The sequence below is a fragment of the Gymnodraco acuticeps genome, unplaced genomic scaffold, assembly GCF_902827175.1.
Source record: "Gymnodraco acuticeps unplaced genomic scaffold, fGymAcu1.1, whole genome shotgun sequence".
NCBI lineage: Eukaryota > Metazoa > Chordata > Actinopteri > Perciformes > Bathydraconidae > Gymnodraco > Gymnodraco acuticeps.
The window spans coordinates 321,668-341,727 of NW_022990908.1; the positions used below are offsets into that span (position 1 = coordinate 321,668).

A 20,060-nucleotide genomic window follows, 5' to 3' on the forward strand; every position below is an offset into this window, starting at 1 on the left:
TGAACAAACCATAAACAGTACACTAATTAGTAAGAACACATTTAGCTCAAATGTGCTATAACAGCTTAAGTTGGACATTTCTGGAAATACCTTTATTTGTTTTCTACCTTTGAAAGCATATATGTACGCTTAGTATACCTCCACTGGCTCCCCGTCCGTCAAAGAATCGACTTCAAAGTCCTCCTGATTACTTACAAAGCCTTCAACAATCCGGCCCCCCCCCTACCTCACAGACCTGCTGCACCACCATACCCCTTCCCGCTGCCTCCGCTCATCAGAAGCCAACCTCCTATCCATCCCCACCCACATCAATCACCGGACCTGGGGGGACAGAGCCTTCTCCGTCGCTGCCCCCTCCCTCTGGAACTCACTCCCACAACCCATCAGAGACTGCACTGACCTCACCACCTTCAAAACACTTACAAAAACTCACCTCTTCAATCTGGCTTTTAATGTGTGATTATTTTTGTATTATTTGACTTTAACTTTAACTATATATATGTATTTGTTGTTCTTTTCTTTTCACTATATTTGTAAAGCGTCTTTGAGCACCTGTAAAAGCGCTAACAAAATAAATCTATTATTTGTATTATTAGTATGAAACTCAAGCCATTGATGGCTAGCTTAGCTCCCATTTTCCCCTTTAAACTGTGGGGTTTTCTCTGGAAGTTTCTCCTTGTACGATGTGAGGGTCTAAGGACAGAGGGTGTCGTATTGTCATACTGATATTCTGTACAAACTGTGAAGTCCACTGATATTGGGCTATATAAATAAACATTGATTGATTGATTGATTAGCTTAGCACAAAGACTGACTTTGAAGCAAAACCGATACCATGGCTGGGCCTAATGGTCACAAAATCAGCCTCTAAAGCTAACCATCAAGATATTAAATATTTTTTGTTTAATCTAGACAAAAAACTATGTCTGAAAACTGTTGTTTTAGGAAGGGGGTTATGAGCGGGACAATTTCCTTGTGGCAGAGCAGTTGCCAGGCAACCAGAGGAGACTCCAGGAAGTGTCTGTGCCCGGCCGGCTGTGGCTTCATATTTAACAGACAGAGTGTTATCGATCTCCTCATCTAACTCTCGGCAAGCAAGCAAAAAAATCAAATTTCCTAAAATGTCAAAATATTGCTTTAAGCTTTGAAGATCTTGAAGGGGGGAACTTCAGAGTCTGTGATGATTCTCTGTTGGTTTATCGACTGAAGGTTTATCGACTGAAGAGCGATAATACTAGCGGTCAGAAGTAGCTGTCAGAGCTGTAAGACAAAGCACATCTTCACAACAGGATGAAAGCGGGAGTCGGTTATCTGTTGTCTTCCAAATCAGTTGTTAAAGATGAGTATATCAAATAAACTAAACAAGCCTTGTAGCCTGAAGGCTCGGCTGAAAACATCTGCTTAAAGAAACACTGAGATATAGACTGTGTGTGTGTGTGTGTGTGTGTGTGTGTGTGTGTGTGTGTTGCCTGTGTGTGTGTGTGCCTGTGTGTGTGTGTGCCTGTGTGTTTGTGTGTAGCTGCTGGGAAGGACAGCCTTCTGCTCTATTGCATTAAACCTTATTATAGATGATCAATGATGATGTCACTGAAGGGAACATCAAGGCCTCTGTAAAGTCTTATATTCTTTGACAAGCTTTCGTATCCTAAATAGATAGACATACAGTATGTGGAGGAGTCGACCTGAGGCAAAACAACTGTATTGCTTTCCATTCAAACAGCCCATCCTCAATGAATCTCTTTTGGTTATAAATTGATGTTAGCAGCTTTTGCATCTGCACTTGATTCACAGCTTCCACTCCCATCCTGTCATCTCTCTTTGATCTTCTGACATGTGCCTCACCAGGGTGACCTCCGTTAAATCCACGTGTGTCCTTGTGCTGAGGAGACCTGAATGATGCTGATCTCCTTACAGCTCCAGTGTTGCTCTTCTGTACCTGAACCTGAAACTAAACTGTAACCCATTTGCTGAAATTGTTGCATGGTTATATTTCTGTCCACATAACCTCAGTCTGAATGCAATTCTGTGTTGCATGGGTTGTTGAGGTGTTACCTGTGAAGTGGAATCACCTGGTAGGAAGGTGGCACAACGCAATTAGAGGTGAGAGAAAGGCTGAGAGAAGAGCTGGAACTTGTAGTTATCCAGAAGGTGGTATTTGTGTTTGAAACTGGAGCTCAGTCTGCTCTGATTGGTTAGCCCACTGGCTCTGTTGGTGAACCACTTAGGGATTATACCATTAATATGCACAAAAACCTATACGACATAAAGGGAAAAGCCTAAAATGTAGAATATAGCCCCTTTAACACAATCAGTTAAATGTATATGAACTCCCAAAAAGCAACTAGGAAAACTATTTGACAATTCTATTGATATGCTCTTCCATTCATTGTATCCTAAAGATGTTTTCTGACGTTTTCTCTGAGAACGTGAAACACTGCTGCATTTTGAATATTTGAGAGTGGTTGCTTGCTTCAACTGAAAGGGGCACTGCACAGACACAAATATTTTAAATGTGCACTTAAAGATTCCTTCACGTCGCACACTGACTGAACTGTAGACGGACTCTGGACCAAACTCGTGACTGGACCTTTTTTTTAAATCCCAAGGCTTGCTTTTGACCTTTTGACCCTGCTAATGCTGAAGCTGAAATCCACCCACAAATATTTCAGTGGAGTTGACCAGTAAGAAAAAAATAATTAATGTGAGTTGTGTATCAGACAATACTGCTCAACATCTCAATGTTTTGAGATGTCTCCTTTAGATTAAAAGCCCAACAGTTTAGCTATAGACCATGTCTCCTTCCAGCATATGCTTGCTCTAGACCCGATGAATTATGTACCCTCACAAATTACCAGTCTGGCCATCCGTCTGGAAACCAATTCATGTTTTAAGATACAGATGTTGGAGATGTTCTGCGAGCCTTAGTTGGCACTTCATGTGAATGGGCTTTTTGATATGTGTAAGTTTTAATTCTGAAAGTGAGGCATCCGTTATATTTATGAGACAAGAGCAGGAATTATTAATGTGGTACAGTATCTTAAAGAGTTCCTTTTTAAAGCCTGCAAATGTTCCTGTACATGAAGAAGTGTGTTAGCCTACTTAACGCCTCGATTTGACTGCACTTAGTGACAGATTGGTTTGGACACACATTCACTGTCAGTGAATCATGTGTTGTAGACCTCTAGTTAACTTTACATCCATGTTCTTCTGTTTCCTCTGTAGCATGTAGTGCTAACATGACATCAAATTCCACTTAGGTTGGGAATGAATCTACTGCATAGTGTTATTTGGGTCTGTGGGAGTCACATCTGTAAATATGTACAAAGCACGGTATGAAACCACAGTACTACAACTAAGCTGCAGTGTTATTAAAATGTAATTGTCAGCGCTGCACCTTGCAGGATGAGCTCAGCAAAAAAACAAAACAGTTGCAGCGTATAAGCCTTTCGCCTTTTACTAAAGACTTCCGTGGAGAGGAACACCTACGAGTTCAACCTATTTTTGATAGGCTTGGCCGTTTGGCTGAGCATTCTGAGTTTGTGAACGACAAGAAAAGAGCAGTCATTCGCACCTGGGCGATCCAAGTTACGCAGCGCCTCTGTTATGCCAGGTCAAAAGAGCCCCGCACCCAGACCGGTGGTAACTACGCAACGAGTCCGTCTCCTGCAGCAAACGGTTAAACACTCAGAAGACCATTTTTTATTCCCGTCGTAAGAGTCATCAGCTAAGTTGCATATCAAGACTCTATACTAACAACAATAGCAATTTGTTTATGATCAAAAAGAGGATATATTTATATTTCACAAAAAACATTATATAAAGTTCAAATCAGCATATTATCGTTATATTTGCGTCATGTCTCATTATTAGATGCATCTTAATGTATTTCTCCCTTCTCACTGTGTGTTACTGTTTACATTTTTACTGTATTTGAAAATGGGCACCAAATCATGACTTCAAATGGCAAATTTGGCAAGAACTGCTGAGTGAGATGATCAAAGAAGCACATTTAAAAGAGAGTTGCATTAAGATTAAAATATATCCTCCTTTATTGCGAAAATGAAATAGAAATGACAGTCTGACATCTTAAATGCTGGTTGAAGAGATGCATCAAAAACACTTTTATTTTGTTCCCATTGACAACTTGCCAAAAACATCACCCTAACTCAAGATTTTGTGTAGAGAAAGTATTCTCTTTCCACTGCAGTTAGCTGCTAGCTAAGCCGTCTCACATATTGAGATCCATGACTCTGACCAATATCATTTATTAGCCCTACTGTAAAAGTTTTGATGTGAATCGTTTGAATTCAGATTTAATTAATTTGTAATAGCTTTTTCAAATTGGTAATAAACACTAACCTTGTTGAGGTGTAGCTCACAGCTCTTGATCCCACCAGCTCGTTTTGTCTACATCCTCAAAATCTCCCTTGCAGTACTCTAATTAATAATCCACAGCCCATTGAACAGTGAGTTATTGCACAGTTGTTAACCAATGTGACAGAGGCTAAAATCTCTAGGCCTCACATAGTGAAAGCGGCAACACTGAAATCTTTACAAATGACAAAGCTTTGGGGAATACCTCTGATGACCCAGCGTTGTCCTTAAATGCATTGAAGTTGTTCCTTTACACTTTATTACCGCTAGCTGGATTATTGTTTTGTTTATAATGTCTCTTTGATTTTCTGTTACCCTTTTCCTGTGTTGTCTTCTAGGCTATCTAGTCTTTGTTCCGCTCATTTTAAAACTCAGTTGAAATCTAATAGAGATGGAAAAGGGCGGATTTATTCTTTCTGTTTCTTTGCTGCTGATTTTTAGCAGTGCCACGCTACACTATCACATGGTTTAACACCTGTTGGGCAAACACGCTTGACTCTGAGCTCTGTAGTTGAAGCAGAAAAATGGGGGCAAGACTTTTCTTGTCAGTCCGACCGCCTCGCTACATGTCATGATTTCCCCCCTAATATATTACAGGCTATCTGTTCTTTTTAAAACTCAGTTGAAATCTAATAGAGATGGAAAAGGGCGGTTTTATTCTGCTTCAGATATTTTCATTGAATTATTCGTGGGTTCCTCGACGAACATGATATGATTTGGCAATGTTATGAAATATATTACTCTTGTTAAAAAGAGATTTCCGGGGATCCTTGAATGAACATGGTTACATAATGGATCTGTTTCACTCTGAGACCATCTATGTATTTTCTTTTCAAATGTCTTGGTATTTTTCTCCATGACTTACAACCCTCAAAGACCTCATTGACTAATTATTGGCTTGATTTCTTTTGTTGGAAGTAGACAATCTGCACTTCCTTGTTCACAATCCCAGTGACATGTCTGACAGAGAGACAGGAAGTAACCACAAAAAGGAAAAGACAAAAGATTTTCTTTGTATTGCTTTTTGTTTTGGTCTTCTGACCTTTCTCAAGACAACAAATCAGATAGAACTTGTTGCGTTGAGAGAATTCAGTCGAACAAAATGTCTGCAAACAAAGAAGCTAAGGTGTGTATGGATTAAGTCTTTAAGGGCTTTGTTCTAATACCTCACATCAGAGAAAAAACACTGACTTCTAATTTTAACTACATTGATCTCTGATAAATCCTGTGCCACTGAAAAGTAGGATGTCAATCCCGGTTCCGGATTTATTCTTTCTGTTTCTTTGCTGCTGATTTAGCAGTGCCACGTTACACTATCACATGGTTTAACACCTGTTGGGCACTGAGGGCACTCTGCACTATCACATGGTTTAACACCTGTTGGGCACCGAGGGCACTCTGCACTATCACATGGTTTAACACCTGTTGGGCACTGAGGGCACTCTGCACTATCACATGGTTTAACACCTGTTGGGCACTGAGGGCAACTCACTTGACTCTGAGCTCTGTAGTTGAAGCAGAAAATGGGGCAAGACTTTTCTGTCAGTCTGACTGATTATCTGTCCGACCGCCTCGCTACATGTCATGATTTCCCCCCTGATATATTACATGCCAGCCTATTTATTCACTGAAGAGCAGCACGGCTGGGGAATAAATCCTGACCTGCATAAGCATTACGCTGAGACGGATGTCCGGTCAGAAGAAATCCATCTCATTCAAGAGCTTCACATGCAGCCAACTTTCTGGGGAAGGCAACAGCCATAAGACTTTTATATACAATATAGCACTTTTTGAGTACCATGTTCATACTATAGTCAAATAATTAATTGGTTTGATTAAACAAAATTAGCCATAGTTTTCTAAATAACACCAGCTGTAAAATGATCTAGACTTTCGTAAGCTCTGGAAGAAAATCTTTTTTTTTAAAGAAACGTTTTGATTGAATGTAAAATATTGATGCGATACCACTTGGGAAATGTTGAGTTGACACATGCATTAGACACCATTATTTTCCAGCATTAGTATATTAACATTCACCACTACATCCATTTCTTTCTCTCTGACACTTCTTGGCTTGATTTCAACCTCATCTTCCTATTTTCTCTCATTGATTGGAAAAGTGCCTCCCGTTTCTCTCCTTTGCTTGTGTGTTCACTGCTTTGTGTATTCCCACTTGCTGTCTCATTCCATCATAAATGCTTTTTAAACCACTTGACTGGAAAATTGACTTGGCATGTCAATTCGGCTGAACAGCCCCAGTCAGAGCTGTCGATGCTTTTATTGTTTGGTTCTGTTTCTTCTGTCACTTCTAAATGGTAAATTAACTGCATTTATATATAGCTCTTCTCCAGTCTTTGTGACCCCTCAAAGTGTTTTAAGTCACCATTCAAACCAATCATACAGAGGCCAGTGCTGTCAGGGAAACTAACATTCACACACACCTGCACACCATTGGCCATGCCATTGTTAGTGCAATTAATGGCTCACGAACCTTAAATGTTAACTCAGACAGAGATCAATAAAACACAAACACAGACATGGTTGAGATTCATTATTATTCAGTTGCGCAACAACAATAATAATCTTGGAGTACAACATCACCTGCCACAGCAGTCAATCGTGGAAATGCCCCCCAGACCAGAAAGATCTCATGTGCTTTATACATGTAAAACACACACGAACATACACTTGAAGCAGCATACTGTACGTGGCAGAGATTATACATATATATATATATATATATTATACAGTCATATATGTTGCATCCTCTGAGTTTTACATGATCCCAGATTTCATGGTACAACTGTTAAGACTAAATGTATATACATAGTTTTAACCTAAGCATCGGTCCCCTTTTTCCTGTGTGACCTTAATGAATAACGAAACATACGTTATATAAGGAATCTGCCATAACACCATCAGGAGCTATTTTGGGATAGGTAACTTGCCCAAGAACACATCGACATGTTGACTGCAGGGACTGGAGATCGAACCACCCATTTTTGGATTGGAAGACAAGCTTCTCCAGCCTCAGTCTTTGTAATCTATTGTTCTTAAACCAGAATTATTAGGAAGAAGGTCAATAAATGCTCTTAAAATGCCAGAAGAAGATCATCGATTGGATTCCAAAAAGCAAATTATGCAATACGTACAGTGAAAATGTCCAACTTCACCTGCATTGGTTTAGCTGTACACTGCCATCCTTATTAGTTAAACCTTTGATGAATTTGTTTATCTAAATGTAACATTTCATCCTAATTCATTCTTTCCTTTGTCTTTTATCTCCCTTCAGGTGCCTGAAACGTTCCTGGTTCGAGACTTTCAGAATCAGGAACGGTATCTTGGAGATCACCAACCAACAAACTCAGAAGAGGTCATCTGGACTGAACTTCAGCAGACCCTCTTCTCCACACTGATGAATGTTTGTCATCAACTTCTACTTGTGCACCATCACTTAGATCACTTAGATCGCTTATCAATTGGAAGTGTTAAGCTTTAGTCGTTGGAGTAATTGGACTGGCTTTTAACATTGGGATACAACATGGCTGCCGCAGCAACTTCGCACTGGGATAGTGACTGACCCAGCATCTGATCACAAGATTTATCAGAAATCGGGGCCTTATGTCTCAGATATTACTGAACTTGTCATTAGCATTGATTTGGTATATCTATATCTGATACGTAAGTGAACAAATTCCTAGATAATCTCACTCAGGGATTGATTCTGATTCAACATTCAGTGCGTGTGTCATGCAGGGGATCTGGGGACGTTCTAGAAACAAGCTGGCAACTCATTAACAACTTATTAATGTCCCCCATGACCCCTGCAGAAGTCAGATAACCGGGTATCACCTAACCACATGTCTTTATCAGAGATCTAATAGCAGCCACTGAGATGAGCTCATGTCTGTAGCCGCCCCGCGCCAGCGCTGTCGAGGCTGGCGGTCATCTTCCTCGGCCATGACCCGGCTGATGTTGGGCCGGACCCTGGAGCGCATCTGTAAAGGCGTCCTGCTGCTCTGCCTGCTTCACTTCCTCATCATGATGATACTCTACTTTGACGTCTACTCGCAGCGCTTCGACCTCTTCAGCCGCTTCAACAACGGCCGCAACGGATCCAGGAATAACGTCAGCGGGGCAGCAGGGAGCGGACACCATTATTACTATTACAACCTTTCCAGGCCTAATGCCACATTAGCCAGCTACCTGGCCCCAGGGGAGCAGCTGGTGCCCACTGTGCAGCCTGAGACCAATCAGACGCCTTTGCCCAAACCTCTGCCGCCCTGCCCCGAGATCCCCCCCGGCCTCGGTGAGTAATAATGTCAGATGATATACTTTCACAACCATTTCCATGTGCTATGATGGATCAGACACATTTATTTTGTGTTTGCAAGATTTGTTTAATGTCTAAATCTCAATCGTTTTATGAACAAAGAAATAGGGGTATTTTCACTCCCAGAGTATTACACATAATAGCTGGCTACATTAGCTGCAGTTATAGTGATGTGAGTATTTCCTCTATATGTGCACCTGTCACAGGTTACTGAACGGGGGTGGCTCCAGGTTTTTGCCACTGGCTTTTGGCCCTTTTGGGTTGTGTTAGTTAGGCCTTCTCTCTGGTTCTGAAAGGAATTGATGGAGCAGTGTGTCCATTTTAGAGTTTCCAGTCTATCCTTGTCATGTCATGACAGCAGTCTGCAGAAATCATGCCAGTGTCATGTAGAACCAAAATGTCAGGGGCAAATGTGAAGCTGTGTTGAAACTGATCATTAAAGCATGAAGCACTGACAGTCCACTGCTGTACGGGATAACATGATTTTTTTTATATTCCAGTGGCTTTCAATTGGTGCAGGGCTTTTTATCAATTTTGCTCAACAGTCTCATGAAGTCATAAAAAACATGTTTAAATTAATTTTTTTTAAAGCATTTTGCTAGAATGAAATGTGTTGTTCCAAGCTTGAAAAGACCAGCCCTTAGTGCACTGTAAAAATGTTTCTCATATACCTCATTCACACCAACGGTGTTTCAGGGCCGGTTCGGAGCTGGAGCTTGAAAAGCACCGGGTTTTCCTCTTCACACCGCAGCGGAGCAGCCTCTTAGCTCCGGAATCCGGTTCGTTTCAAGCACCAAAAAATGGTTGCCTCGCTTACGTCGAGGCGGGGGCAGAGACAGGATCAACTCCTGAACAACAACAAAAAGCCGGCGTTTTATCCAGTTTGTACACAACGATGGAGAAACTTAACAAGCAGCAGTGGTCCACTGAAGAGACCAGCTACCTACTGGGAATCTGGTCTTCTGAAGAGGTACAGAGGAAGCTGGAGCACAATCGGCCATTGTTGTAGTTGTCGGTGTCAGCTGTGAGGGGTTTCCGCGCGGTTTGGCTTTATGAAGCAGGCACGCAAACAGTTACGTCATGACGCAAACGATGACGCAATGACGCAGCACCAGTCGGACTCTGGGCAATGTGAAAAGAGCCGGAGCTAAACCGAAGAACCAGTTCTGAACCTGAAAAGCTCTAGCACGGAGCTTGAACCGGAGTTGCGTTGGTGTGAATGAGGTATAAGAAGGAAACAGAGAGGTTTGCCACTGCGTCACAAGCGTTGAGATGGCTTGTTTTATTTGTAAATTCATATTATATTTAATTTGTCAAGTGTCATTTTCTGATATGCAAGAATAAGCTTGAAATTTAGCTTTTCTAGTTTTTGAAGACCAATTTGTTTTTGTTTATCCATTCGGCTTGTTGTATTTGTTGTTACATTACATTACTTGTTAGACGTTTTTATCCAAAGCGACTTACATACTGAATACTGTGGGCAATCCCCACAGGAGCAATTTGGGGTGAAGTGTCTTGCCCAGGGACACAACGACATGCTGACTGCAGTGGGGTTTGAACCTGTGCTCCCCCTGATCCGAACACCAACGCACTAGTACACTGCGCCACGCGCCCCCCTGTTGTTGTTGCTTGTACATCGTATGTTCGATAACGGAGGATTTGCAGAGCATTGATTAGTGTAATAATGAATAGGGGAGACGAGACCTTGATCGTAGCTTGAATCTGGAGCTTACTTTTTTATTTCCAGTAAAGAAATGCATCTGCAGTCTAATTCCAATTAGCGAGAGAGCAAGTATAGTCGTAATTTTGTTTTTCCGGGTCAGCCCGCAACATAAAATGGATTTAATGTCAACGATTTACACTGTGGTATTTCAACCTTATAGACTCACAGCAGGGCTATTAGCAGAGATTCATGCAGGCACACACACAGCAGTACACACAACAGCACACACAGCAGCACACATCCAAACCAGAGCTATTAGGATATTTCTTTTGTGCTTTCTTAAATAACTCCTTTAAGTGGAAATAATGACCTTAATTAAGAACCTCAGAGCTGCAGCTGGTTGCAGGCATCTTGCGTTGAAACTGATTATATGTTCAGTGTTTTACAACGTGTAGGATTTTTTTAGTTGTGGAACTTAAAGTGAATTTATAGATACTCTTCCTTTCCTTAATCCTCTTTGTTCTGAATGAAATCCATATATCATCCCTATAATTGCACCACAGGTATACAGTGTGGACTGTTTTGTTATAGCTTGGTATGCATTGCCTTTATCAGTAAAACTACTTTGAATGAACTATTAAAGACACTTATAAATGTGACACACATAGGCTGGTTGTACATATCTATGGATTACAATGTTTAATATGAATGTCCACTGAACTCTGGTTTGCACACCTACGCACACACACCTCATTATCATCACTATCCATTCACCCAACAAAGCAGGGGTTGATTGAGTCACACTAAGGCTCGGGTTTACTAAATCTATAATGACATAGTGGACACACACACACACACATACAAACTGAAACACACACACTCACACACACTCTCCACAGCTCTCTGTCATGATTACAGATAATAGAGCTCCGTAAAGAGGAACTATCTCCCGCTGTTTTTATTTTTAAATTAGCCAAAGAGCCCTGACCCCATCCACTGAAACACCACTAAGGCGTTTAAAACTAACTAAATTAAAAACAACCTCCTTTATTATCGACATTAAAGTACTAGGTCTTTATCCACCTTTTTGCATGAGCATGGTATCAATCTTCTTTTCTAACACAATAACATTTTTCTGCAAATGTCAAACTAGCACTTTAATATTTGCTTTTAAGTCCAAGTTGACAAAGAACTTGTTAAGTTAACTTTTCAACTGACTTTTTAGACAGAACAGAAAATGATTGCATTGTATGCAATCATGCAGACATCATGACACAATTCCATCAGATTAATGATAAAAACCTAGAGGACATTATTCAACTTCTGAAATCCTCCTCTTGCTGCCTTGATATTATTCCAACAGGATTTTTCAAAGATGTTTTGCCTTGCATGGCCTCAGATCTACTTCATATAGTAAACACATCTCTTCACTCAGGTATTTTTCCACAGGCCCTGAAAACTGCAGTCATTAAACCGCTCTTAAAAAAGAATAATCTAGATGCTTCAGTAATTAACAATTACAGGCCCATATCAAACCTCCCATTTCTAGGTAAAATCATTGAAAAAGTTGTTTTTCAACAGTTGAGTAATTTCTTGCATTTAAATAACTGTTTTGATGTGTTCCAGTCAGGCTTTCGTCCAAACCACAGCACTGAGACTGCTCTTGTAAAGGTCTTTAATGACATCCACTTAAACACAGGCAGTGGCAGAACTTCAGTGTTAGTATTATTAGATCTCAGTGCTGCGTTTGACACTGTTGACCACAGCATATTACTAGACCGACTGGAGAACTGGGTGGGACTTTCGGAAACAGTTCTGAATTGGTTTGAATCCTACTTAAAGGACAGAAACAACTTTGTTTCTATAGGTAAATACACATCTGAGTTGACAAATATGAGGTGGGGTTCCTCAAGGCTCCATCTTGGGGCCTCTTCTCTTTAACATCTACATGCTACCACTGGCTCAGATAATGAAGAACAACAAAATAAGTTACCATAGCTATGCAGATGACACACACATTGACGTAACAATTTCACCAGGAGACTATGCTCCAATTCAAACACTGAGTAAGTGCATTGAACAAATCAATGACTGGATGTGTCAGAACTTTCTCCAATTAAACAAAGATAAAACTGAGGTAATGGTTTTCAGTCAGAACGTATAAAAGTTAGCGCTGAGCTTCAGTGTGCAATGTTCAAAACAACAGATAAAGCCAGAAATCTAGGTGTAGTCATGGACTCTGACCTGAGTTTCAACAGTCACATTAAAACAGTTACTAAATCAGCCTACTATCACCTAAAGAATATATCTAGGATTAAAAGACTAATGTCACAGCAGGATTTAGAAAAACTTGTCCATGCTTTTATCTTCAGTAGACTCGACTACTGCAATGGTGTCTTCACAGGTCTCACTAAAAAATCTATTAGAAAGCTGCAGCTAATTCAGAACGCTGCTGCTCGAGTCCTCACTAACACTAAGAAAGTGGATCACATCACTCCTGTTCTGAAGTCTTTACACTGGCTTCCTGTCTGTCAAAGAATAGATTTCAAAATACTGCTGCTGGTTTATAAAGCACTGAATGGTTTAGGCCCAAAATACATTTCTGACCTCCTGCTAAATTATGAACCATCCAGATCTCTCAGGTCTTCAGGGACTGGTCAGCTTTCTGTCCCCAGAGTCAGAACTAAACATGGTAAAGCAGTGTTCAGTTATTATGCCCCAAATATCTGGAACAAACTCCCAGAAACCTGCAGGTCCGCTACAACTCTGACTACTTTTAAATCCAGGCTGAAGACTTATCTTTTTGTCGCTGCTTTTAATTGAACTATTCATATCTTAGACTGCACTGTAACTTTTATCCATGTATTTTTTCTTTTAATGTTTATTTTATTAGCTTTTCTTTTTAATGACTGATTTTAAATGCCATTTTCTTAATCTCTTTCATTTTTTGTAAAGCACTTTGAATTGCCTTGTGTTGAAAAGTGCTATATAAATAAACTTGCCTTGCCTTGCCTTGCCTTGTATGCCAGATGACAGTGGAGAGATTAATAATTGAATTTAATAATTGCTTTTTGGCTCATATTGTATCCCAACCAGCTAGAAAATTCTCTATTCCCATTTTGTACTTAGGTGCTATGTTTAACGTGTGCTCTTATAGTCATGAGGCACTGCATTGACAAACTAAAAGCTAATTTAGACCTTGCAAATAACACTGATTTGATTTTGACACATATATTTAATAATGTATTGATTTATATTTACAGTATTAATACTTTCTTTCTTTCTTCCAATCATTAACTGATATTTATTTGTGGTAATCGTATGCAGGCTCTTATTGCTGCAAGTAGTTGTTGATATAGCTGATTCATCTTCCTTTTGTCAAATACCGCTCAGCTGCACTTCTGATGAAATGAAAATACGTTTCTCATTTCCTTGCACCTGTTCCGTCTGTAAATGAGCTTTGTAAACGTAATCCCTCGCATGCGTCATTGTGGCAGTGTCAACACTCTTCTCTTCTTCTTCCTTCCTTTGTCTCATTTGATAATGAGCTTTGTAGCGTGCTTTGAAATCGTGAGTGTGAGATAAAGCTGTCAGGTTGATTTGTCTGAAGCTGAGGTTCGATGATTCCATTATTTGGCCTGGCTGTCACTGACTCTGGATTTGGCATTCACACCAGGTGTACTCTTGTAGCTTATCTCTGCCTTTGCTCTATGATGGAGGGGCTGCCTGGGGGCTGTAATGAGCAGGAAGGCCGAGCAAGACTGAGCGAGTCTGTGTTTCAGTCACAGGTGCAGAGACCGAGAGAGAGAGAGAGGTCCAATGGATGCTGGTATAATGGTTGGTATGAAGTGAGACAGACAGAGAGGCGGGATGGAGGCAAGAAAGGAACGGCAGGTGGAGAGGTGAAGGGGTGTTGAGGGAAAAAGAGAGGGACCTTGGATAGATGTACACCCACACACACACACACACACACACACACACACACACACACACACACATACACATACACACACACACACACACACACACACACACACACACTCAAACACACACATGAGAGAGCGTGAGAGAGAGAGAAACAAACAAACAAGTCCTTGGCTGTCCCACAACACCAGCTGACAGGTGCTGCCTGTGTGAGTGGCCAGCATCCATGGTTTACATCCTGTGTGTGCGTTTCAATTAATTCATTAATTGCAAGCTGGCATGTGGGAAATGCAAATCAGCTGTTCCTGAAAGAAAGTAACCTGGGCGTTAAGGAATATTGCCAAAATATATAGTCGTCTTTGAAAAGTATTTTCTTTGGAAAAATAGAAAATAATCTGGAATATAATTTGGATATTGTATTTCAGACCCGTCAACAAAGTAGTTAATCAATCCATCAGTCCAACCACAGAAGGTAATTGGCAGCTTTTTTTGATGATCGATCCGGGTTTATTTATTTATTTTAACTTTCATTGAGCTTTTTACTGCTGATAGGGCAAAATATGCAATTCAAATACTGTCATTAAATGTATTTTATATGTAAATTATAGCAAATTCGCTTTATATGACCAAACAAATTGGAGTTTTGTTTTTGTGAGTCTTCTTCATATTATTATTACTTTGGCCCCTCTGTCCTGTGAATGATTTGGTGTGGGCTCAGCCTCAAAATACAAAGCAGGTCTGTTCTTCACTTGATGATGGCACAATCTTTAATTCTTTCGGTTTGATCTTTGAGTTTTTAATAGGCAATTTTCTACTTGTAGCCGGTGTATGCTAAAAAATCCATTTGCGTGTGAATCATTCCCAAGCATGAAGCCTTTTATGTATTATCCTATTAATCACTACTTCTACGATGCGTGGACACACACACACACACACACACACACACACACACGCACACGCACACGCACACGCACACACACACACACACACAGTGGGAGGTTAAGAGCTATCTTCCAGGCCTTATTTTAATTGGATGCTACAGGGGTTTTCCATTTTAATCTAATTAGGAAACAGTAGTAGTAGTAGTATAAGTAGTAGGAACCTCACATGAATGAAACGACCGAATAGAAAAAATACTTTGTCTTTAGAGCAATAATCGTTTCTCACATCATTATCTCCGTGGCATGCTGTGCTACTACAGAACAACTGAATTCAGCTTCTCAAACGTGCAGAGTTGGTTCTTTCCCTTCATTTATTTACCAAAATGTAGAGGTTTTTGGTGCTTTTTCTACGCCGTACTTTTAATTTAAATACTCTTATTACACATTTATCCTAGGTATCATTTCATTATGATCATTTTACTTGTAATTTCAGTCGGTTTGGATTTATACATGTTTGTAAAAGATCTGAATACATCCGCAAAACTAGTAAAAAGTAATAAAGAGTATTTAAATAATAATAAAGCCACTAATTCCAGCTTTGCTTCTGATTTGATGTGTGTTGGTTTGCTGCTTGTTTCTCCAACAAAGACAAACACACCTAAATAACCTTTAACATACATTTACAGATACACATTTAAACACATCTGTAACTGCACACATGCATGTTCATACAGTTCACCTACTGGACACATACATTTGTACATTGTGCAGACTTCTTTTCCACTTCTGGGCCAAGGGTAGTGTAAGTCTTGTTTTATTCATAGCCAGAGAATAATTCCAATGGATGACATGTCCCTTGTAGCTCTGAGCTGAACATGTGTGTCCCCTGTGGGGGGAGACCTTCAGGGGAGTCTGAACCATCTCCCCTCCTCCGCATGGCAGAATGTGAAAATACTGTTAAATATTTTTTTTAAAGCGGGGTTGAATCCAGGGAGGCCTTTCACTGCTTAGAACTTCACCTTCCCAAAGCTCAGTGAACACTGGGTTTGTGGAACAGCATGTCTTATGACCTTTCTTCTACATTTTTAATAAAGGATTTAAATAGGGATGCTTAATTCAGAACAATGTTCTCAGATTGTGGAGCTCAAGGCATACATGGATGTGCATCCATATATTGAAAATGTTAATCGGATTTTAGAGCCTTAAGATATGTAATTAGCATTGTCTGCCATAATTGCAGATCTACTTTTTAAAAATTATTTTTGAAAAGATCTGAAATCACAAACAAGAAAACACTGAAAATGGTGTCTAAATATTGATGATGTGTGAAACGATACAGAACTCTGTTTGTATTGATTTCTTCCCTGTAATTCACTTTCTAACAAAGACCGAGAACTTCTTTTATTTGAACATGAGTTAAATACAGTTGATCTCCTTACCTTAGTGTAAGCAGGAGTAGGGTTGCAAAAGGGCGGAACATTTCCGGTAAATTTCTGGTAAATTTCCATGGGAAGTTAAGATGGGGAATTTTGGAAATATTCCATATTTGAAATAAATAAATGTAAGTTTTCCGCACTCTCGCGGGAATATCACCGCGAGCGAGCTTACGTTTCACTTTCGATTGCATGATATAGCCCAGCGCAACACCTTCGTCGCACATGTTGCCACTTGTTTGTACCATTTTCAGGCGATTTGTAATCTGTTCTAGAAAAACGATGTGTTTTTGGATATTTGGGGAGTTAGGTGGTCCGCAAGTGTTTTTTTTGTTGGTTAAGTGGTCCTTGGTATGAAAAGGTCTGAGAAATACTGTACTAGATGAACACATTTGTATGTGATATTTGCAATTTAAAAATTAAATAAATATATTACCCCATAATATCATCAAAACTTACTTCACTTTGTCCACAGGCTCAAATGTGTGGCTTCACTTGTCTTGTGCTTTGGGCTCAAAAGTGTGAGTCTTCTAGAAATCATGTGTGCATGTGATGGAGGAATGCACAGTGCCTGTAGGGGGTGTGGTCTCAATAGCCATGCAGTAAGCAGTGTGCTTTGTAGATGTGATTGAGGAATGGCATGGATATTCAAGTGTACTTGAATGGCATCTGTTTGTTTTAGTCAAGATTATGCTAAAATATACTTTCCCCAACTATATTTAAGTTCCCTATGAAGAGCCAACCTTCAATTTAGGAAATTCCCAGTTTATTCCCATTAATTCCTGTTAATTCCCATGGAAAGTTTCCATCTTTGAAAATTCCCGGCATGTTGCAACCCTAAGCAGGAGTAAGTTCAGTTTTAAGTGAGGATGCTTGGTTGCTTTTTAATGATTTTAATCAAAGACAGTGTTGAGTTTCACAATGGTATATTCTGCCTAAGATTATTTACTGTTGTTTTTTAGTAATTTTAAGGTGAAGACTTGGTTAGGTTTGTGTTTTTCACCTTCAAACGAATAAACTACAAACTGATGTGTTAACATGAACAAATAAAACATACCAAAATCCACCTTTTCACAATTGGTTGATGTTTTGGTTCAGAATCTTTCCCACCAACCTAAACAAAGCCAACAGATGTGGAAGCGCTCTTAATGTGACGTTTATTAAAGAAGACAACAGTGTATTATTGCACACTTAGAAGCTTATATCAATATTCTCCAATAGGTAATGCTTAATAAATAACTAATGTGAAAGGGCACTCAGAAAGCACAGACTTCCTCCATTAAAAGTAATGTGTCTGTCTGATCCCAACGGCAATGCAATAAGTTATTCCTTTGACCACACTACGTCCTTCCACAAAGTTGAATGAAAATGCGGCCAATATTTTTCTCGTAATCCTTCTGACATTAGAACAACAAACAAAACGACCATATCTTGGTGGAGGTTACAAGCAAAGAGGTCTTTTCTGCTTGTTTCCAGAAACTGCTTTTTGTTTATTCACATATTTACAGCAAACAAGATACAACGGTGAACAATTTATTTACATGTTATTCCGTTTTACCCTGTAAAATGTTGTACATTATAAAAATAAGATTCTGAAAAACATCCCAAGGCCGAGCCCTGGCAAAAAAAGCCAATAATTCATGTGTGCTGTCAGTGTTTCCTCACCCAGTGCTGGGTTTACTAGGCAAGGAAATTACATCAGTCCGGTGAGAAAGGAAAACAGCCTATTTTCTTCACTGCTTTCAATCAAGCCAATAAACAAGGTTGTTCCCTTCAGAAACACATTGCTATGCACTCCCACACGTCGAAGGAGCCATGCCTGTGGAGGCAAAGGGCTCTTGACAACATAATGGCTCCCATAACTTCATTAAAATGGTCCTGCTTCCCTTTCTCGTGCCATTCAAATTATTTTCACAGTCATTCTGCTGTATGCGTGAGTTTCTATCCGTGTGTGGAAACAGAATTATTATCCTCATGTCATCAATCTATCTGGATACTGTGTTATCGCGAGTACCTTTTTTTCCCTTCTTTTTTGCAAAGCACTATCTCCTCAATGACGTTCTCTATTCTCCTCATTAGACCTGAATATAAACAAGCAGCATTAGCAGCGTCTGTGATTTCATCATGAAACACAAGCTGAAGGACACATCCTGCCTGGGCCACTTTGTTGTTGCACCGTGATCCAGTTTCAACTGTCCCAGCAGCCTCATCACCCCCTAGTGATGTGTTTGGCAGAAGGCAGAATTAGATCTTCGCCAACACTGTGTGAATTCAGGGAATGTGATATGAGGCTAGAAAGGACACCTTCAGGGCTCCTTTAGAGCGGTCACTTGGTGCCTGGGTGGAGTTTGTTGTTTAGCCGTGTGTCATCCATGGACAATATAGATCAGCTGCAGAATGACAGATGCAGCTGAAAAATGATTATTTAACCCCGGTGAGTGAGTATGCGGAGGATGCTGTGTGCTCAATGACAGCAATATATCATATCCTGTATGTGGAAGACAAGAAAGATGACAGTGTCATACAGTATGTTTCAGCTAGGTCCCAAAACAATGATGTTAACGTCCAAGTGACAAATACCTCTAGTGACTTTGTTATAGAGCAACTTTGTGTGCGGAGCGAGGAAGTGATGGATGGATGGTTTAACAAACTCTCACACATGAAACCGCTTTTTGTCTCCTCCTCCTGAGTCTTAACCACATCCCAACCATGCCTCTTACCTTCAATATGTTGTCATTTTAACCCAAACCAAGATTTTTCCCGAAACATGACCAAGTTGTCTTTGCCCGACATTAAAGGTGGGGTAGGTAAGTTTGAGAAACCGGCTCGAGATACACTTTTTGTTATATCCTCCTGGGACCCGAGGAAAATAAGTGTCTTCCAATTTCCTGTTTTTTGTGATTTCCTACCTATTTAGGGTTAAAAAAACATCTTGCAATTTAGACTTTTTTTATTTTATTTTATTTTAAAATGTTACAGTATGTCCACTGTAGAGGACGTCGGGACCATATTAGTTTGAAAAGACAGCCAAAATGAACAGATGGACTATGTAACGTATTATGGTTATAGAGTGATATTAATACAATAATACATTCACCTTTATTTAAAACATGAATAAGTAATTGATCTGAAAATTGCTGTTTATTTGGTCAATACAAAACTAGCTTGTTTTTTGGTGAATCTTTCCAGATCTTCAAAGACTTTATAGTCGATGTAGTGGGATGGTACCTCATTGACTCCAGTCAGCACGGGCTGTAGGGTCATCTTGACTAGTTTTATGGATGTGGTCTCCATCTGACCTGCTCATAGAAACAAACTTGACATTCCTGAGGCAATTCTCAATTTTCATGGCTCCACTTAAAATAAAAACAGCAATAATACATACGTGCTACTCTTCGCTCACAGGGGGCCATGTCTTTCCAGCTCGTCCCTATCTGTCTCTATGTATCTAT

General features: G+C 39.9%; 1 protein-coding gene and 1 pseudogene across 2 annotated transcripts in view; both read left to right on the forward strand.

Moving 5' to 3' along the window:
• The window catches only part of b4galt2 (UDP-Gal:betaGlcNAc beta 1,4- galactosyltransferase, polypeptide 2), a 164,237-nt gene that overhangs the window by 13,600 nt on the left and 130,577 nt on the right, over positions 1-20,060 (forward strand). For both annotated transcript variants that reach the window (XM_034233876.1, XM_034233877.1), the window contains exon 2: positions 7,667-8,683. In XM_034233876.1, coding sequence (XP_034089767.1) covers positions 8,278-8,683 — 406 coding nt within the window. In that variant the 5' untranslated portion in view covers positions 7,667-8,277. The remainder of the gene's footprint in view (positions 1-7,666; positions 8,684-20,060) is intronic.
• On the forward strand, positions 3,405-3,529 carry LOC117557901 (annotated as a pseudogene).